Genomic DNA, 17,098 nt, shown 5'->3' on the forward strand with positions numbered 1-17,098 from the left:
GCAGATATGTATCTACGATACTAATAAACCCCCCCAAATTGCACCAAGATGTTGCGAAAGGTCCTAAGCTTTAGGGCGACAATAACAAAACGGCGTGATACTTAGTCCAAATCTGCATAAAGCGACCATATTGTCTTGTCCATTATACTTTGTGTCGCCAAGTAATTACAGAAGAACCTCTGAGCTTTGGGGCAACAATAACAAAACGGCAGGATACTGAGCCTGAATCCGTATAAAGTGTCCAAGTTATCTGTCTCATGCTCTCGGCGATGACCAATTCTTGATACTTCACAAACATAAACAAACATCACGATTGAGAAGATCTAAATCCTAAACCTTTTCCCTTAATGCTCCGTATGACTATTTAGACTATTCTACAATTTGGTCTGCTTCCCGAGACCATTAATGCCCCCGCTTTGACTCAACTTCCAGACGTACTCGTTTTGCCTTCTCCAGAAAAAAAGATATTACTAAACCATCGTAACGCCACTCAAGTGCGGCATCATTCCTATACAATCACGATCCGAGTCCTTCTTCTAGTGGGACATTACTTCCCGGTATCGATCCATGCTCAAGTCAACCGAATAGGCCAACAGGCGGTCTTGTGTCAGAGGCAAGTTGAGAATCCTTGACCTAAGTTCCTTGTCCTAAAAAACGTCAAATTAGTTTTTAGTCGCGAAGAAAGCATATCGGCTCAAACATACCTGTTTCTTCTTGCTGGCCTTGATAATCTCCTTAGCAGTCTCGTCCGCCATATCTGACACAGCAGCATATCGCACGACGCCTGCCTCGCCTGCATCCTCATCCATCGCGTGCAGACCAGCGAGAAGCTTTTCTAGAACATGCTGTGGTGCGATCTCATTCTTGGCGCGATGTTGGATCAGAGTAAGGAAGAAGCTGTAAATCTCCCCACCCAATGACCAATCCGAGATGAGTTCCTGTCGGCCATCAAACTGAGAAATGAGCGCGGAGAGATTTGCGTAGTCACGCTCGACAATAGCGAGTGGTGCGACCTCCTTGACGAGAACACGATGGGCCTCCACAAAGGAACGAGCACGTAGTAGGCACTGCACTTCCGAGTAGGCATCCTTCTTCACGCTACGCATGTACAGGGCTAGAGCTTCCCAGATCCATAATGATGGAACCAGAAACTTCTCAGTAAGGATGTTGAACGCGGACGAGTTCTCGTCTCCAATAAGACCAGCATGACGAGCAAGATGCTCCTGGATGGCCATCTTTCGAGCGAGAGGCTTGCTCAGATGCAACAGAACAAAGACAGCCTCGAGCCATTCGCCAGCGCTGGTGAGCTGAGAAGCGAACGCAACAGTAGCTGCGTCAGCCTTCTCGAAGCCATGCTGTCCAAAAGAGACCTTGCCGCTAGAGGAAAGGGCAAGACCAAGCTGCCATGTCAGGCGCGTATCGAGAGGAGAGAGTTGGGAGTTCTCGGGACGCAACACAGCCTCAAGGTCGGAAGCATCGTTAGCATACAGCTGCAGAAGACCCCAGAGAAGATCTTGTCGTTTTTCAGCGTCGGCATCGTCCCATAGGGGCTTGATGCCTTGATCGATATACCAAGGCAGTGGCAGATATTCTCTCTCCTGATCAACGTCATTCTTGAACCCGTTCACTGCAGCTGCCAAATCGTCGTCCTGTGCAATCGAATACCAAAGTCGAAGGCCAAAAGCCTGCTTCCAATCGAGACCAAACTTTTTCGAAATAACGAAAGAGTCCAAACGATCCTCAACAGGTACACCCTTCATACCTTCACAGACGCATGCGTTGCCCGAAAGAAGTTCATAAATGGTACGGATCGATTCCGAGAATTCCGAAAGCATTTTCGATTCATGCCAAGCCTTAAGCTGTTCTCGCATGTCTTTCTTGGCGGCGTCGCTGGTGCCAATAAGGGGAACTAGTGTGGCAAGGCGGAAGTTCTTTCCATCAAGAAGGTGCTTACAAGCATCAACAATGCGGTGGCCGGCCAAGCAAGCAACAGCCTTTTCCTCATTTGACCTTGCGAGGCCGATGGTTGTTGATGAAGCCGAGTCGACCAAATTAGACCAGAAATGAGAGAGTTTGGCTCTCCGAACGAGATGTTCAGGTTGTGTTGAATCATGAATCGAGTCGAAGAGGATGCTGGCCAAATCCCACACATGCTTCTCTTGCATGCTTGCAGGGTCGTTCATATCTTGATGGTGGAAGACATCCTGGAGCTGAGCAGCGTTGAGTGATGCAAAAGGGACATCGTCAACGATTCGAATGTCAGTAAGCTTGTCCTGGTTACCTAGATATCGCTTGGAGTGCTATAAGGCCAATCAGTGAATGCATACCAACCATGTCCGGAACAACAAACCTCGGTTGCAAAAGTCGCCAGACGAAGCTCTTGTTTATCAGTCTGGACCGTCGAACGCTGGAAAGAAAGGATATCGGCACTGTGAGTAAGGGACCGTCGACCATCCTGCGAAGTCAGGCGTCGAGGCACAACAAGCATCTCATCCGGACCCCAAGTAGGTCGGCCAGCGTCGTGGAAGGTTTTCTCGTAGCCGTCCAGGTGCATCGTTTTGTCTTGTCGCTCGTAGGGCCACTATTCAGATTCAAATTTAGCATCAATTCATATAATATAAAATCATAGATACATAAACCTCCAGCGTATTATATTCTGGGGTCAATCAGGATACGACTAGGGAACCGACCTTGGGAAAGCCTTTGCCAGACATCGAGGCTTGAATCTTCTGGGGCACTGGCTTGGGTTTCTCAAATAGAGAGTTCATGAGGTCGATGCTGGTCGCGAACCCACGACCTTTATCCATACCAATGGTGCTTGCCGCAAGATTATCCAATCTATCATTCTTTGCCATACTCTTCCTCCAATTTGATGATTTTCTCATGGTGTCAGCTCCACTCCTGTCGAGATCAATCAACAGGCCGGTTTGTCTCGATGGGGACTCATTGATTTCTCTCAAAAGCTGCCGATCTCGCTTGACTGGGCTGACAGTTTTCCTCAACATTTCCATCCAATCGTCGCCATCTGCGACTTCGAGCTGCATTGGACCAGCAGAGTCCTTAACAGCTCGCATTCGAGCTCTGAGAATGCCTCCTGGGGTAGCTTTGACAGCTTCAGGAACACCCTCGGACGAGTTATCGTCAAGCTCCGCGGCCAGATGCTGTTCGAGAGAAGACCTCGCCATGTCTTCATCCTCGGACACGTCATATTCGTCACCCATGTCATCGGCGTACTCCTCCTCGAGGGACAGCCTGACATCGTTGGGTGCAGAATCCGCGGAGCTAACCCCTAAAAAAGACTGCTGGGAGAGCTGGGTTTCAAGAGTTTGTTGCTGTTCATCAAACCCACCAGGTAGGCCACGATGCCTTTTGAATTCAAAGGTGTCGTCTTCCATAGGTGAGTTAGCAGAATCAGGGGAGGTATCAAGAGCCATTTCTTGAGGAGCAGCAGACTCGTTCTGAGCCATCTCCTCATCATCAGAATCGTCATCATCATCAAGACCATAGGTAGTGAAATGTTCGACCGAGAAGACCCAGATGCCAGTATCCTTGTCGTAGCTCTCGAAAGTGGTGTTTTCGATTCGCTTCAGACGCTCCACATGCTTGTTGAACCGTTTAGGGTCACTAGCAATCTTCTTGTCACGACCGCCGCGAGGCCAGGATTGCTCAAGAGCAATTCTAGCGGGAACGTTGAGACCCTTTCCAACCGGTGGCTTCTTGGCGGAGACGGGGTAGACGGTAGCAGAACGAGGCTCAAGCACAATCAGAGTACCACAAATGTCAGCAAGATCAATGTTGCTAATATCGACGGGAACCTTGAAAGAGACGTAGCCGACATTGTCACGGCCTACAGTGAACTGATCAACCTTTTGTCGCTGCATGCGGTTGAGCTTCTCAAGATCTTCCATAGGAGGTGAGATCCAATACTGTCCGGGAGTGGTGTCAGCGTTGCCAGTAGACGCCTCGGGAGTCGCATTGCTGTCCTCCTCCTGGACGATCGCCAACTCATTGCCCTTAACCTCCTCCATCTCAGGAGTCTTCGAGCCAGCAGAGACGTTTGAGACATTGGCTGCGCGAGACTGACGAGGAGTCTCGTCGTTAGCCGGGCTATCGACATCGCCAGCAGCAGGAAGAGCACCACGGACAGGAGTGCTATCATCCATGTCAACATTGCTGGTATCGAAACTGACACGCTTGGACAGCTTGCGAGAACCGGTTCCGGCGTCTGTTGCCTTATCCTTTTGAGGGGTAGAAAAGAGATCACTTCTAATGTCTCGGTTGATGATCAGCTTCTTTGAGCCGGTGCTGCCGTACCATCTGGGCTGAGATCCATTAGAGAAAGCGCCAGGGGCAAGGATACTGTCTTCAGTATTGAAGCTGCGGCGCAAGTTGTTGCCTGATAAGCTCTTGCTGAGGCTGCCAGATCTGCTAGATCCCAAAAGGCTGTGTCCAAGGTTGCCGGGTGTACTAGAAATGCTGCTTGCTGGGCTGCCTGAGGCGCTATAAGAGAATCCAAATCCTCGCTTTTGAGGGGTAGCATATCGGGAGGCAGATGCAGGGGCCAACTTGTACATGGGCAGAATCGAGCTCCTCCTAGGTTTGGAACCGCCGCTAAGAGGAGTAGCAAGAGGACCAGGGTTCTGAACCTCATTTCCTCCCAACCCAGCGAACAGGCCAGGAGATCCGAATGCAGAGACATCGTTGAGGTTAGCAGTCAAGCCCTGAGGAGCGTTGGCAGACTGGCTGTTGCCGAGAATTGAAGAGCCATTCTGCTGCTGCAGTTGGTTTGTGCTGCCACCGAACAGTGAGTTACCAGCACTTTGGTTGTTTTGGCCACCGAAAAGTCCGCCATTGGCGTTCCCTGTGCTGCTACCGAAGAGACCTGGCTTCTGTTGCTGGTTATTGGCGTTACCGAAAAGCCCGGTGCCGGTGTTCTGCTGGGCTTGGTTGTTCGATCCCAGTCCACCAAACATTCCTGTACCAGTGGTGTTAGTCTGGGCGGTGGTGTTTCCTCCAAATAGACCTCCACTAGCAGCAGGCTTGTTGCCGAACAGACCGCCAGAAGCGTTGTTGTTGTTAGCCGCACCAAATCCTGCGGTATTTGTTTGTTGCTGGTTGTTTCCAAACAGACCACCACCAGTACCAGTCGTTGCAGTATTGGTGTTTCCGAAGAGGCCAGTACCTGCGGGCTTCTGCTGAGCTGCATTGCCGAACAAGCCACCGGATTGTTGCTGGGGTTGGTTATTGTTTTGGCCGAACAGGCCAGAGCCGGTAGTTTGCTGAGCCTGGTTGTTGTTCTGGCCGAAAAGACCACCGCCCGTGCCAGCCGCCTGGGTGTTGTTGTTGCCACCGAAGAGGCCACCGCCCGTGCTCTGGGCCGTGTTGTTGGCCCCGAATCCGCTGTTCGTCGCTCCAGCTCCAAATCCACCTGTAGTAGTAGTGTTGGTGTTTGTGTTGCCGAAGCTGAATCCGGTACCAGCAGGCTTGTTCTGAGTGTTACCAAAGAGACCACCAGCAGCATTGTTGGTGTTCGTTTGACCAAAGCCGGCTCCAGCGGTGTTCGTAGCGCCGAAACCACCAGTTGTGCCAGTGTTTCCTCCTCCGAAAAGGCCACCACCAGTCGTATTTGTCTGCGCAGTATTGCCGCCAAATAGACCTCCAGCAGGCTTGTTAGCTGTGTTGCCAAACAGACCTCCACCGGCCGTGTTGTTGTTGGCAGTAGAACCAAAGCCACCAGCGCCGAAACCAGTGCTTGGGGTTGTGGTGTTGTTGGTTGTGTTTGATCCGAAGAGACCGCCGCCAGCAGTGTTAGTCGTCGTGTTCGCTCCGAAGCCTGAAGTCGTGGCGGTGTTCGTGTTAGTGCCAAAACCTCCACCAAAACCCGAGCTCACACCAAACGCACCACCGCCGGTAGCATTGCCATGCCGCCTTCCTTGAACGTAGTCAGCAAGTCGTAGCTCGTCGGCAGACCATTTCTTGTAGGGTTCCTGGAACAAAAGGTTTTGGTACGAGTTAGTCGCATTTGTAGCGCCTTCCTTCTCGGTGTGAGCTTGGAAAGCCGTAACAGCGGTTCCAGGAGGGTCACCCGCAGCACCGCCGAGGGTGTTGGTGTTGGCAGTACCGAAGCCAGCGCCGAAACCAGTTGAGGTGCTGCCTGCGGTGTTGCTACCACCACCAAAGAGTGAACCGCCGGTGGTGCCTGTAGCACCAAAGCCAGGCTTGTTGGCGGTGTTGTTTCCAAACATGCCACCTCCTGTGTTGCTACCAAAGGCCGATGTGGTGGCGGTGTTGTTGTTCGCAGTGTTTCCGAAACCCCCAAACCCTGTGCCAGTATTGGTCGTGGTGTTTGTGGCAGCGGAACCAAAGAGACCTCCACCTGTTGTACCAGTGGTAGATCCAAAAGCGGGCTTCGCTCCGAAGCCGCCGGCAGTGTTGGTCGCGCCGAAACCTCCTAATAGTTGTCAGTATATATCCATTTCAAGTTGCGCCCTTAATTTCTCTCTCAATCGTAGATGACAGCGGTGCGTGTTGGCAGAATTGCGTACCGGTTGTTGCGCCGAAGCCGCCTGTGGTGGTAGTGTTATTGCCCCCTCCGAAAAGACCACCACCACCAGCGTTGTTGGTTTGACCAAATCCACCAGTGTTGGTAGCTCCAAAGCCTTTTGAGCATTCCAATCAGCACCGCTGCCATCGACCATCCCGATGGTTTGAAAAAGATTGCTTACCTGAGGTATTGTTGTTATTATTGTTCGCACCGAAGCCTCCAAATGTTGTCGACTGGGTGTTATTGGTGTTTTGGCCGAAGCCTCCGAAACCACCGCCGCCGAAAGACATGATTATTATCACGCAGCTGGCGCGGTTCGGGATCGATGAAAGCTTGTTCGTATGCGAGCGAAGCAGTCGTCGCGCGTTTGCGGTTTGACGCTAAGAGACGAGCTCTCGTCGCGAAAATCGAATGACGAATTGATACGAATCGCGGTCACGGCAGCAGTAATCGTTATCGAAAATTAGATGACAGTAAAGCCCTATCTTCGCGACAGATGGCGCAAAGCTTTGTACCGAGCTGCGAGGTGAAGACGCGAGCTACGTTGCAGGACACTGCAGATGAAAGAGCCAGGGGAATGTAGCTGCAATCAGCACTGGAGAGCGGCAGAGGCCGCAAAAAGATGGAAAATGTCGCAAAAGGAGAAGAAGTTGAATATTAAGTAAGTGAAAAAGATGAGCGTATGGAGAGATAACGAGAGAGCGCGGACCAGAGAAGGTTGCACTCTTATACTCTCGAGCTCGTGCTGTAAAGTTGGTGGTGAGGTCAGTCTGTCGCTCCTGCCTTTCAGCCAGCTTTTTTTTCGGGGCGAGACTCTACTCTTCAGGCTGGGGCACTGCAGCTGGTTGCTGCCTCAGACAATAACTTTGTAGCTTTGATTGGCTTCCGAGGAGATGATGACTAACTTTGGCCAATCAGAATTGGAGCCCAGACTACCTACTGACTGAGTCACTGCTGCCTGTGCAATGCCTGAAATCTACCTGCATCAAAAGTACCAAGGCAGACACAATTCCAACCAGTCGCGCGTTTTGGTTGGCTGTGAACGCGCCTGATGACGATGATTCAGAAGAGACAGTCCTCCAGGTGACATATTTCCTTTGCAAATTATTCTTTAGAATAAGAACATTACCAATGATGCTTTCTAATCAAACTTTCAATTCAATTATTCTTTTCCAATGTCAGTGAAAGCACTTGGGAAATTCAATGGCTGGCTGTAAGTCGATGGCAGCAAGCACTCCTTTTCCATCTCCACTTGAGAAAACAAACTTAGATCACAGCAACGGATGACCAGATTCCTAATGTATTGAGACGAAACTCCCTATACGGCAAAAGGCATATCAATCGACTACTGAGCGTGCCAAAAACGGTTGCGTGCTTCTATCAATTTGTATTCCTCTATATAATATGATACTACCTCAGTACTTTCAATGCCTCGGCCATAAACAGCTAGATAATACACACATCCGTCTCAAAATGCGTTAGTGGCATTTTTCTTTAAGTCCTTACACCGCGTCAGTGGTCGCGTCGCAACCCAAGCAAGCTCCTCCCGCAGATCTCAGCGAATTGGCTCCGTACAAGCAACAACACCAAGCCAGCCAACTAACCCTTGCGCTTTTCCTTCCCAACATCGTCTCGACACCACGTATAGTGTTTTTGCTATTCTTGAACTTCGCGATCATAACTAGCCTCCAATTTCGCATACCCTTTGCTTTACAGCCCGACCATATCCTGTATCTAATTACTCGGCCACTGCTTTTTCTCATCTAGCCTTCCCTGCCACACTCAATAATCATCACCATGAATTCGCATACAACGCCACGCAATGCATTTCAAGGACGCTCGCTAGGTGGCTCGGGACTTCCTCCGCAATCTAGACAACCTGTTGCGCCTCAGGTCTCAGCAAACGAGGATTATAGCACGATACCTGAAGAGGATCGCGAACATATCGATGAAGTGGTAAGTTGAACCACTGTCGCAATTGGAACACCTCCCACTCACGAAGCATCGTCTTAGTTCGACTTGATGGACATGAAGAAGAAGGGATGGCTCAACAGTTACGAATTCCGACACTCGCTAGCAGCTCTGGGCTTCGATATGTCCAAGCCCGACTATTTCAGAGAACTACAGTCCTACGGCTCTGTACCTCCCGAATGGCAAGACCCGCATACCTGCCCTGTCAACCGCCTCTACGTTTACCTCGACCAGTTCCGGTTATGCGCTGCGAAACTGCTGGCGAGTCGAGACCCTAGACAAGAAGCAACCAAGGTTTTCAACATGTTTGATTACGATGGTGATGGCGTAATTTCGTTTGAAGATATGCGACGTCTTGCTTCTGATATTAAGGAAGAGAGGACAATGACAGACGAGGAGATTCAGAGTATGATCGAGCATCTGGACCACGAGGGCAAAGGCGGTGTGAACTTGGAAGAATTTATCCAGATGATGGAAGAAGCTGGCTAAGCTTGAGCACGGCAAGATCGAGAAAGGTATGAACACCAAAATGGTAGGCAAGGGCAGTCGGAGAAAGAATACCACACTTGGCGTCCGGTGTTTGGGTTTGCGCTGCCATCCCACAGCATCACATGCTTGAGCAATCGCGCGTTGTCGAGCTTGTGCTTGCTCATAAGTCAGACCTGACGCAGTCGTCGCAAAAGTTGTATTCACGGAACTGTCCCACAACCGCCTTCGCAGCTCTAGAACTACTCCACATGCATGAACGACTGGGCTAGCCAGTCAAACGGCAAAACTGGGCAGAGCTGATTCAGCTAGAGATTTTCTACCAATTCGGGCACGTAGGAGCATTGAAACGGAAAATGGGATGGCGCAATACGGCTACAACGGAGTCAGGAGTAGATTTCAATAAGATCTAAGAATTGTTTTTTGAATGCTTCGGGGGCGCTCTCTAAATCCCCAAGATTCCATCAGGAAAGCTTTCCCATTCTCATCACAACTTAACCTCCCACATGCTAGACTCAACCCACGAAAACAGCACCAACAGGGAAATACCATCCTTCGCCTGCGCAAAAAACGGGAATCGGGTTCAAACCGGAATGAATATGAACGTACAACAAAGAAAAGGGGGTCAATCAATCAGATAGTCGCTCAGCGGTCAGTGGGCCTAGTCAGTAACCACCGGGTGGACAAAAATTCCTAGCTGGCCTTAAAACTGAATCAGGTCTTGGTTTTGTTGTTTTTGCTGCGGTGCCTGTTGATGGGCGAAAGGGTTGTTGGTCTGGCCGTTCATACCCGCAGGTCCAGTAGCAGCAGGCATTTGAGCGCCATAGTTGACTGAGGGCATGCCTGTGAATTGTTGTCGCAGGAAGGGATTGTTTCCAGTAGCCTCAGCATTAATGCGGGCAGCACCCGAGCCAGCACTGTTGATAAATGTGCCAGGTGCTGTGTGTTGGGATGGAATACGCAGGTTGCCTGTGTTGCCAAAGGTATCCATGCCATCACCGCTCGAGAGCAGCGTGTTAAGTCGAGTCTCGTGCTCGGTCATTTCCTTCTGGGGGGCATTAAATGAAGGTTGCGACTGGGTGAAGCTGTTTTGCGATTGCATGGGGAAACTGTTTTGTTGCTGTAGCTGAGGCTGGGGCTGGGGTTGAGACTGATTGCCGAACGAGTTGAGGCTCTTCTGTTCGGGAAGAGCTCCCAGTGTTGACATAGGGTTTGGTCGGGCGGATTGAGGGCGGCTGAACTGGGCGAATGGGTTGTTGGATCCAGTAGGAGTTGGTTGCAAAGATTGCTGTTGGTTGTTGCTGGTTGCCCAAGGGTTATTGCTACCAGGATGGAGAGTCGGCTCGGGAGATGCTGGTGAGGAGAATGATTGCTGCTGAGGTTGCTGCTGTTGTTGTTGCAGGTACGGGTTGAAGCCAGTGGGCTGGGGCTGGAATGCTTGTTGTTGAGGCTGCTGCTGCTGCTGCTGGCCGAATGGATCAAAACCCATGCCCGTCTGCTGAGCTCCAAAACCAGTGTTGTAGTTTGGCTGGAAACCAGTAGGCTGGGGTTGTTGGAATCCTGTATAGGCGTTGTTCATGTAACCAGTGGGCTGGGGCTGGTTCTGCTCAATAGGGTTGGCAAAGAAATCGACGGGATTGCCTTGTTGATAACCCTGGTTGAAACCAGTGTACTGCGGCTGGCTAGTCTGCTGCGAGGGCGTAGGGTCATCGTCGAAGAGAGAAGCAGCGTTACTGGTCTCCAGCTCCCTACGCCTTCGTTCCTCTTCTTCCTCACTGAGCTTGATTGCTTTCGCAAGATCGTCATCGTCATTGGGTCCGTTCTGCCGGCTCTCGCGCTTCTTCCTGTCCTCCTCCTCTTGATACTTGCTTGCCTCGAGGGCCAGGCGGTATTCAGCATCTTCCTCCTCGTTCATTTGTCTTCTCGGCTGCTGTCGTCTGTTTGCCTGATGAACCGGCTCAGCGTGCTGGGGGGCGAACTCTTCGAGCCCAGTAACACGCGACTTCCACGATCTTCGGTCGCTTCGCTCGGCTCGCAGTCTTTCTTCGTCAAGAATGAGGGAGGTTAACTCCTTGGCGGCAACTCGGACTGGACAGATGTCAGAAGCTGCTTCAAGTGACGCAAAGCTGGTACTTACCATTTTGTCCTACATCGCGACCTTCCTCGTCTACGTATTGGAATTCGCGAAGGGTCTTGATGATGTAAATGCTCTGTCGAGCCCATGTAACGACGAGTTCCGAGCCTTCGTGAAGACAATAATCCAAAACCTTAAGTGCTTTAAGGACGTGGCGCCAGTTCTTGCCTTTATCGTTCAGGCGCTTATCGATCATGTCCATGATCTCGTAGAACTCGGTGGATCTGGTCGCGTCATGCCAAGTCAGTACTTCCCATCATCCCGGGGGAAATCTACCAATGCGCAGGCTGTTCACGTACGTGTTGTATGTCATTTGAGCAATCTCGCTCATCTGAGTACCGGTCGGGCCCCATGGGTCGTTGCTGGTAGCTGCGTGTCACTCGGTCAGCGATGATGGTTCAGGGCTACATATCATAGACGTGGGAAGATCTAACCTTCTCTGACCTTGACTTGGGCGCTAGAGTAACCCTTGGTCACATTTTTGACACTTCGCATTACCTTCGACATGGTGGGCGATGTGTGATGTGTACTGTATGGTTTTTGCTAAATGATTTAACGAGTAGAAATGCTTCGTGCGGACTAATCGATGGGCCGAGGTAAGGTTCCCTTTGGCGACTCGATAAAGTACAACTTGAGGCAAGTGTTAAAATGTTAATGCTCCTCAGGCGACTACCTTCGCGACAAGAATGCGATGCGCGCCCGTAGTCGGAGTCAACGGAAGAAATACCGGGAGGGGCGGTTTGAGGGGATTGAGCAAGCTCCAGAGGTAACAATGTAATGAGCTCCAGGTGTAGCTTTTGCGTGAAATCGCAATCAATCGGACAAGACAGAAGTGAGTCGCCGTTTGGTTAGAATTGGCGATCAGGAGGAACAGCGTTTGTGGAGGAGGCTGGAGAGTACGATTCGTGAGGTGATGAGGTCTCGATTTCAAGAGGTCGGGGAGACCGACCGGACACGACGTTATAAGATGGAAGAGGATAGAGGCTAAGCTAAGCACTCTAGGTTTTGATAAGAGAGGCGAATTCAGGTGTACTTAGAATTCGGTTTCGGTGGTGTCGAAGAAGCGACTATAGGGATAAAGGCGCTCTCTTTGTGACGCGACTCAACGAGGGAAAAAAAGGTTAAGTTGGATGAGTGCAGGAGCAGGAGCAGGATGATGAATTGGCGCTCTCAATGCGGGTTTGGGATTGGGGATTGGGGATCGGGGATGAGCCCATGCACGCACCATGCAGCCCAGCCCATGGAACCAAGGCCTAAGGCAAGAGAAGAAGAAACGGGTTGTGGCTCTGCAAAGCTGATTACGTATCCATTTTCACTTGCCAGCGAAGACGGCGGTTCAGAGAGCTACCGACTACCTACTACCTGCGCCAAGATTTGCGGGGGTCTTGGGCTTTACGTATGCATATACATATTGAGTTGATTTGCTATCTTGCAGACACTTCAAATTAAATCTACTGTCTTGCCTGCAATACCTTCTCGTCTAAAGTCTCCTAATCAAAGTCTTGAATACAAGGCTTCGTTGGGTACCATGGTAGGGAGCTTCGTCAAAGTGTGGCTGAGATTCCAACATTCACAGGCGTCAGAGCGTCTTTTACACCCGCTGTCCCCATTAGGCAAGTCCTACGTCACGTTCCCGAGACCCCTAGCCGCGTTAATTAAAGTCAAGGCACCTCAATGGATGCTTAAAACTTATAGAGCAACTTTACTCTTTGTCTTACCCTATACCTCTAGACTTGCTGCGTGGATCATAAATTGTCCTATGGATTTTATAAATGTTTGTCAGTCAAACAGCTGGTACTGTGATTCACAAAATGACAATTAGCATCAAAAAGCAGGCGCTTGTACAAATAAAACAATAGACTCTCATCGATACCTTTATTAAGCGTCCGCTTCTCGCGCAATGTCCAAACCCAAAAATTGGCCAGAGAGCTTCCCATACCTCAGAGCGCCTTTTCACGATAAAAGTTTGACTCCAAAGCATACTCAAGACCTCAAGGGCAAACCATCTCCCTCGAGTGGCATTCCCATCATTTCGTCAGCCTCAACAACAACACCATGCAATTTGGTCAAGATCCAGCCCATCTCTAACCCTTCACACCCAGCCAACGGCCAATGCGGCCTCTTTGCAGCGCAGAATCTAGCGCCTGGCAGCTTCATCCTTGCATACCTGGGTCGTATACACTCAGGGGCTGTATCTTCGACTGAGAGCGACTATGATCTGTGGCTGGATCGCGAGATTGACGCAGCGGTCGATGCGGCAAGTGAAGGTAATGAAGGTCGCTACGTAAACGACTTTCGAGGCGTGGGAGACAGAGCAAACGCAGAGTTTCGGACGGTCTGGTGTGAGAAATGGGGAGAGCTTTGCGTGGGAGTTTGGGTTCTCGGGGGTGGAAAGAAGAAGAAGGGAGTCGGGATCAAGAAGGGGGAAGAGATTCTTGTTAGTTATGGGAAGGGGTTTTGGGGCGAGAGAAGAGCAGAAGAGTACGAGTATGAGTATGATTACGAAGAGGCAGAAGAACAGGTTCTTGATAACAAAGAATGAACATGTAACCAAGTGTATGCCATGAAGAAAAAAGCACGGTTACTCATTTGTCTACCTATCCAACTATTCGTGATGTAAAAAACATCAAGCAGATGATCATGAAAGAATTCTCATCCGGAAACCACTATCTGTGGCTCAACTCCTTCCCATGACAACAGAGAGCTTCTACTAGCACCTGATCGCATCAAGATGGGCTAGAGTATATGCTGGCAGAGGAGTTTGCAATTGCTGTCCCTGATCTGACCCGGCATTGCCATTAGAACGAGGTAGATTGTTGAGTTCGACGGTATCGGGGTTCTTGGCAGGATCATAGTCCTTTGCGAACATCCACAGGTTGAACGTCTGCAAGCCCATGGTCACATATATAAGCACACAGGATATACAATCCCAAGCGATGCGACGAGAGGTGTTGTTGTTAATGAGACCTGCCCTGTGAATTCGCTGGCGTATCGTTGAATGAAGCCCCAGCAAGTTAAACACGAAGCATAAGACCAAGAATGTGAGGACTTGGACCTTAATCCTGAGTGTTGCTGCGAAGACGGCCTTGGGGCCAAGGACTGCAGCGTGTCAGCTTTTGAACTACAAGATGCTAATAGGTAGAGAGTGTCTGACTTACCTTGACCTTCTTCGTGACCTTGTCCATTGCCCGTGTCGCCCTCAATGTACTCGGCCTTACCCCATGCTACCCAACCGAGGATACCACACATTATTACAGTCGCGAAGGAAACAGCAACAATGATGACTAAACGTAGGTTAGTATACAAGATGATGGTCAGTTGGAGAGGAGATATTACTAAAACACCCCATTAGTTGGAACTCGGACCTGGTGATGCCTTCAAGCCGAACCACGACAGGGCCAAAGGATGGGATGGTTTCGTTGTCAAACATGATTCTGATTCTGATTCTGATTCAGGAGAGAATTGAAGGAAGAGTGTGAGGGCAACGAGGAGGAAAGTCAAAGAAAAGAAAAAATAAAGAGAAGAGAAGAGAAGAAAAGAAAAGGGAGCCGACTTGAGTCTTTTTATGTGTTTGTAATAACCTTTTCAGTGAGTGGACAGTATGAAGATAGACTCAAGATTTGACAAGGTTACTTGGTACAAGCCAATGAAAAAAGAAATTGAATTAGCCTTTCTGCATATTTGTAGATCTAGGGTTGGGTGTAGACATCATCCCCCTTAAAGTTTCCCTCCTCTTCATCTCCAGACACAGAAGCCTCAAAGTCATTCAGGGCTACATCCTCATCCATGTACTGTGAGAAGTCTTCATACCAAACAGGGAATATGGAGGCCAGAAAGATAAGGGCGTCAAAGAGTACGAGCAGAAGAAACAAGAATGTTTGAGCCCGTGGCTCGAATCCGTAACGAATCGTCCAAGTGAGCGAGACAACGACTGCTGCAATCCATAGTGTCACAGCCGTGCCTCTCGACAGCTTCAATAACCTCTTCCGATGGCTTGAGATATCTGTATTTGGTTAGTAGATGAGACATTACGAGGCAAGATGATGCTGGAAATGATCATGTACTTACTTCGGCGCGATCCTGACCCGGGGCGGATCTTGGTTAACATGAAACACGGGAGCACAACTAGCAAGATGAAGTCCAAGAACGAGCCTGAGTGATCAGAATTGATGTTTAACATCTAATAAATAGGAAATGAACTTACTTATGACGCAGGGAATGTCTAACGAAGCCGCTTCCATGACGGCTGATCTGCCAGGCATGACTGGCGTGACTGATGAGAGAGGCTGGGAATCCATAGTGTACGATAATGGTCGTATAAACCAAGGTATATCATAAAATGCCGCTTAAGAGTAGATATGCATGCAAGAGGAGGGAATGATGCTCTTATAACCTGAGAAAAGAATGTGTTTGTGGCAGGCCAGGCTACCTTTCTGTATAAAGTTCACACAAAACAGCACCTCTGGATATGATGACCTGTCAGACTCCCAGTTACTTCCTGTGCACCTGGTGGTAGCTTTGGAAGTATGAAGAGCTTAAACTATTCTCAACAAGCTTTGTGCTATGCGTAAATACCTGCAAATGAGTTTGCAAAAATGCGCTCAAACACTACCCATATCTTTTGCGAATGACTTGATTTCCTTCAAATAAGAACCCTACCGCTCTTTCTCTGTCTTACAAACTACTTCTATTTTACCCTACATCCAATCTCTGCTCATATTCATCTTCCAACAATTGCTCTGTAACTCGACTCAACTCGACCAACGACAAGATGGATGCTGCGGAAATCCCCTGGCTCTCAATCTGTTAGTGCTCCTGATACCTGCAAATAAAAAAAATTGTACTAACTCTTCCTAGGCTTTCAATATGGCATGGTAGCTTTGGCACAGGGTACGGTCGTAGCCTTAGGAGCAGCCATTCACGCCGATATCACATTAGGTATGCTATCGGTCTGTTCATTGCTAGTGGTTCCAAGATACTAACACAGGCTTTGTTTTCCCAGACGACTCTGAGTTACAGCGGCGCTTCTCTTCCCACTCCGCGGCTCTAGGTATGATGACCGTCACCATGATCCTCGCCGAGTGGTACGCCTCCGTTATTGTCACAGCATTGTATGGACCGTCTATTATTATTCCTTGGATGATAGTCGCCCAGCTGTTTCTCATGATGCTTTTCTTCTACCTTCCATTTGAGTACATCGATATTCAAGCGAGAGAGAATGAGCGGGAAGAGGTGAAGCACCTCACAATCCCTGACGACGAAGAGACCTTGGTGGGTGACGTCGACTATGACTGCGGCCGGAGTGTGTACGCAGAGTCCCTATCGTCCTTCGAGTATGAAGGCGACGGTATATGCAACTATGGGACCATGGACTTCTCGCAATTGTCCGGCCCTGGGAATTCCATGCCTATTTAAGAAAGATGTGAGACTGTCACATGTTGGATGAACATGTCTATTTGTTCGACTTAAAGGTTTGGGAGATCTTATACAGGGGTTCTGCTCTAGTTCTTTTATTGAATAGGCATGAGTAATGTTACAAAAGGAAAGTGTTCAACGTCCTTCTGCCTCTGCGTGAGGAGTGTATGTAGCTTGTGAAGATCGACGCTTCAATGACCCGATGTGACCAATAAATAAATTAATAATATGCATCCATGTTAGCCGGCTATGGGTGTGTTGGACTTGAATCTTGTAACCAGGAGATCTGAGCTTGTATAATTTTGTTCGGAACAAACATGTCGAAGACACAACAAAGGAGCCTGTCTCCTGAAGACATTGACCCGTGCTCTAGTTCTTTGAACATGTTTTGGTTTCTGGGACCTCGAATGTATCCGTAAAAGAAAGGGAGAATGCAGCTCAGAACAGTTATGTCTCTACAACCATGAAAACGAACAGACACCCCTGAGCAAGATACTACGATAGAACAAAACAATGACTCCACAATACCATTGTTTGACAATAAACAA

The 17,098-nt window shown here is 49.4% G+C and overlaps 7 protein-coding genes across 7 annotated transcripts; 3 read left to right on the plus strand and 4 right to left on the minus strand.

Annotated features, from left to right (window-relative positions):
* Positions 1-323: 323 nt before the first annotated feature.
* B0J16DRAFT_287569 (nuclear protein 96-domain-containing protein) lies at positions 324-7,315 on the minus strand. Its single transcript, XM_046124135.1, has 6 exons — positions 6,726-7,315; positions 6,546-6,659; positions 2,691-6,451; positions 2,351-2,581; positions 705-2,300; positions 324-647 (listed from the first exon to the last, which is right to left on the minus strand). Exons 1-6 carry the CDS (start codon positions 6,832-6,834, stop codon positions 537-539), a joined length of 5,922 nt encoding a protein of 1,973 aa, XP_045983383.1. The 5' UTR covers positions 6,835-7,315; the 3' UTR covers positions 324-536.
* A 714-nt stretch (positions 7,316-8,029) lies between these two features.
* On the plus strand, positions 8,030-9,354 carry B0J16DRAFT_140368 (uncharacterized protein). Its single transcript, XM_046121888.1, has 2 exons — positions 8,030-8,500; positions 8,558-9,354. Exons 1-2 carry the CDS (start codon positions 8,342-8,344, stop codon positions 9,002-9,004), a joined length of 606 nt encoding a protein of 201 aa, XP_045983384.1. The 5' UTR covers positions 8,030-8,341; the 3' UTR covers positions 9,005-9,354.
* An 82-nt stretch (positions 9,355-9,436) lies between these two features.
* Positions 9,437-11,939, minus strand: B0J16DRAFT_140362 (ENTH domain-containing protein). The gene is made up of 4 exons (XM_046121887.1): positions 11,570-11,939; positions 11,435-11,504; positions 11,139-11,359; positions 9,437-11,089 (listed from the first exon to the last, which is right to left on the minus strand). Exons 1-4 carry the CDS (start codon positions 11,640-11,642, stop codon positions 9,705-9,707), a joined length of 1,749 nt encoding a protein of 582 aa, XP_045983385.1. The 5' UTR covers positions 11,643-11,939; the 3' UTR covers positions 9,437-9,704.
* A 912-nt stretch (positions 11,940-12,851) lies between these two features.
* Positions 12,852-13,711, plus strand: B0J16DRAFT_342535 (uncharacterized protein). Its single transcript, XM_046127913.1, has one exon. It carries the CDS (start codon positions 13,036-13,038, stop codon positions 13,675-13,677), a length of 642 nt encoding a protein of 213 aa, XP_045983386.1. The 5' UTR covers positions 12,852-13,035; the 3' UTR covers positions 13,678-13,711.
* A 134-nt stretch (positions 13,712-13,845) lies between these two features.
* On the minus strand, positions 13,846-14,565 carry B0J16DRAFT_399584 (uncharacterized protein; the record flags this gene model as incomplete). The annotated part of the gene is made up of 3 exons (XM_046132449.1): positions 13,846-14,234; positions 14,294-14,419; positions 14,472-14,565. The coding sequence occupies 3 exons, from the start codon at positions 14,563-14,565 to the stop codon at positions 13,846-13,848; spliced, it is 609 nt and encodes a 202-aa protein (XP_045983387.1).
* Positions 14,566-14,824: 259 nt separating this feature from the next.
* Positions 14,825-15,433, minus strand: B0J16DRAFT_320523 (uncharacterized protein; the record flags this gene model as incomplete). Its single annotated transcript, XM_046125576.1, has 3 exons — positions 14,825-15,138; positions 15,204-15,287; positions 15,340-15,433. 3 exons carry the CDS (start codon positions 15,431-15,433, stop codon positions 14,825-14,827), a joined length of 492 nt encoding a protein of 163 aa, XP_045983388.1.
* Positions 15,434-15,906: 473 nt separating this feature from the next.
* B0J16DRAFT_320524 (uncharacterized protein) lies at positions 15,907-16,550 on the plus strand (the record flags this gene model as incomplete). The annotated part of the gene is made up of 3 exons (XM_046125577.1): positions 15,907-15,940; positions 15,993-16,073; positions 16,138-16,550. 3 exons carry the CDS (start codon positions 15,907-15,909, stop codon positions 16,548-16,550), a joined length of 528 nt encoding a protein of 175 aa, XP_045983389.1.
* Between the last annotated feature and the right edge of the window lie 548 nt (positions 16,551-17,098).

Source organism: Fusarium flagelliforme (assembly GCF_020744385.1).
Source record: "Fusarium flagelliforme strain FIESC 12 MPI-CAGE-AA-0113 chromosome Unknown B0J16scaffold_4, whole genome shotgun sequence".
Classification (NCBI taxonomy): Eukaryota; Fungi; Ascomycota; class Sordariomycetes; order Hypocreales; family Nectriaceae; genus Fusarium; species Fusarium flagelliforme.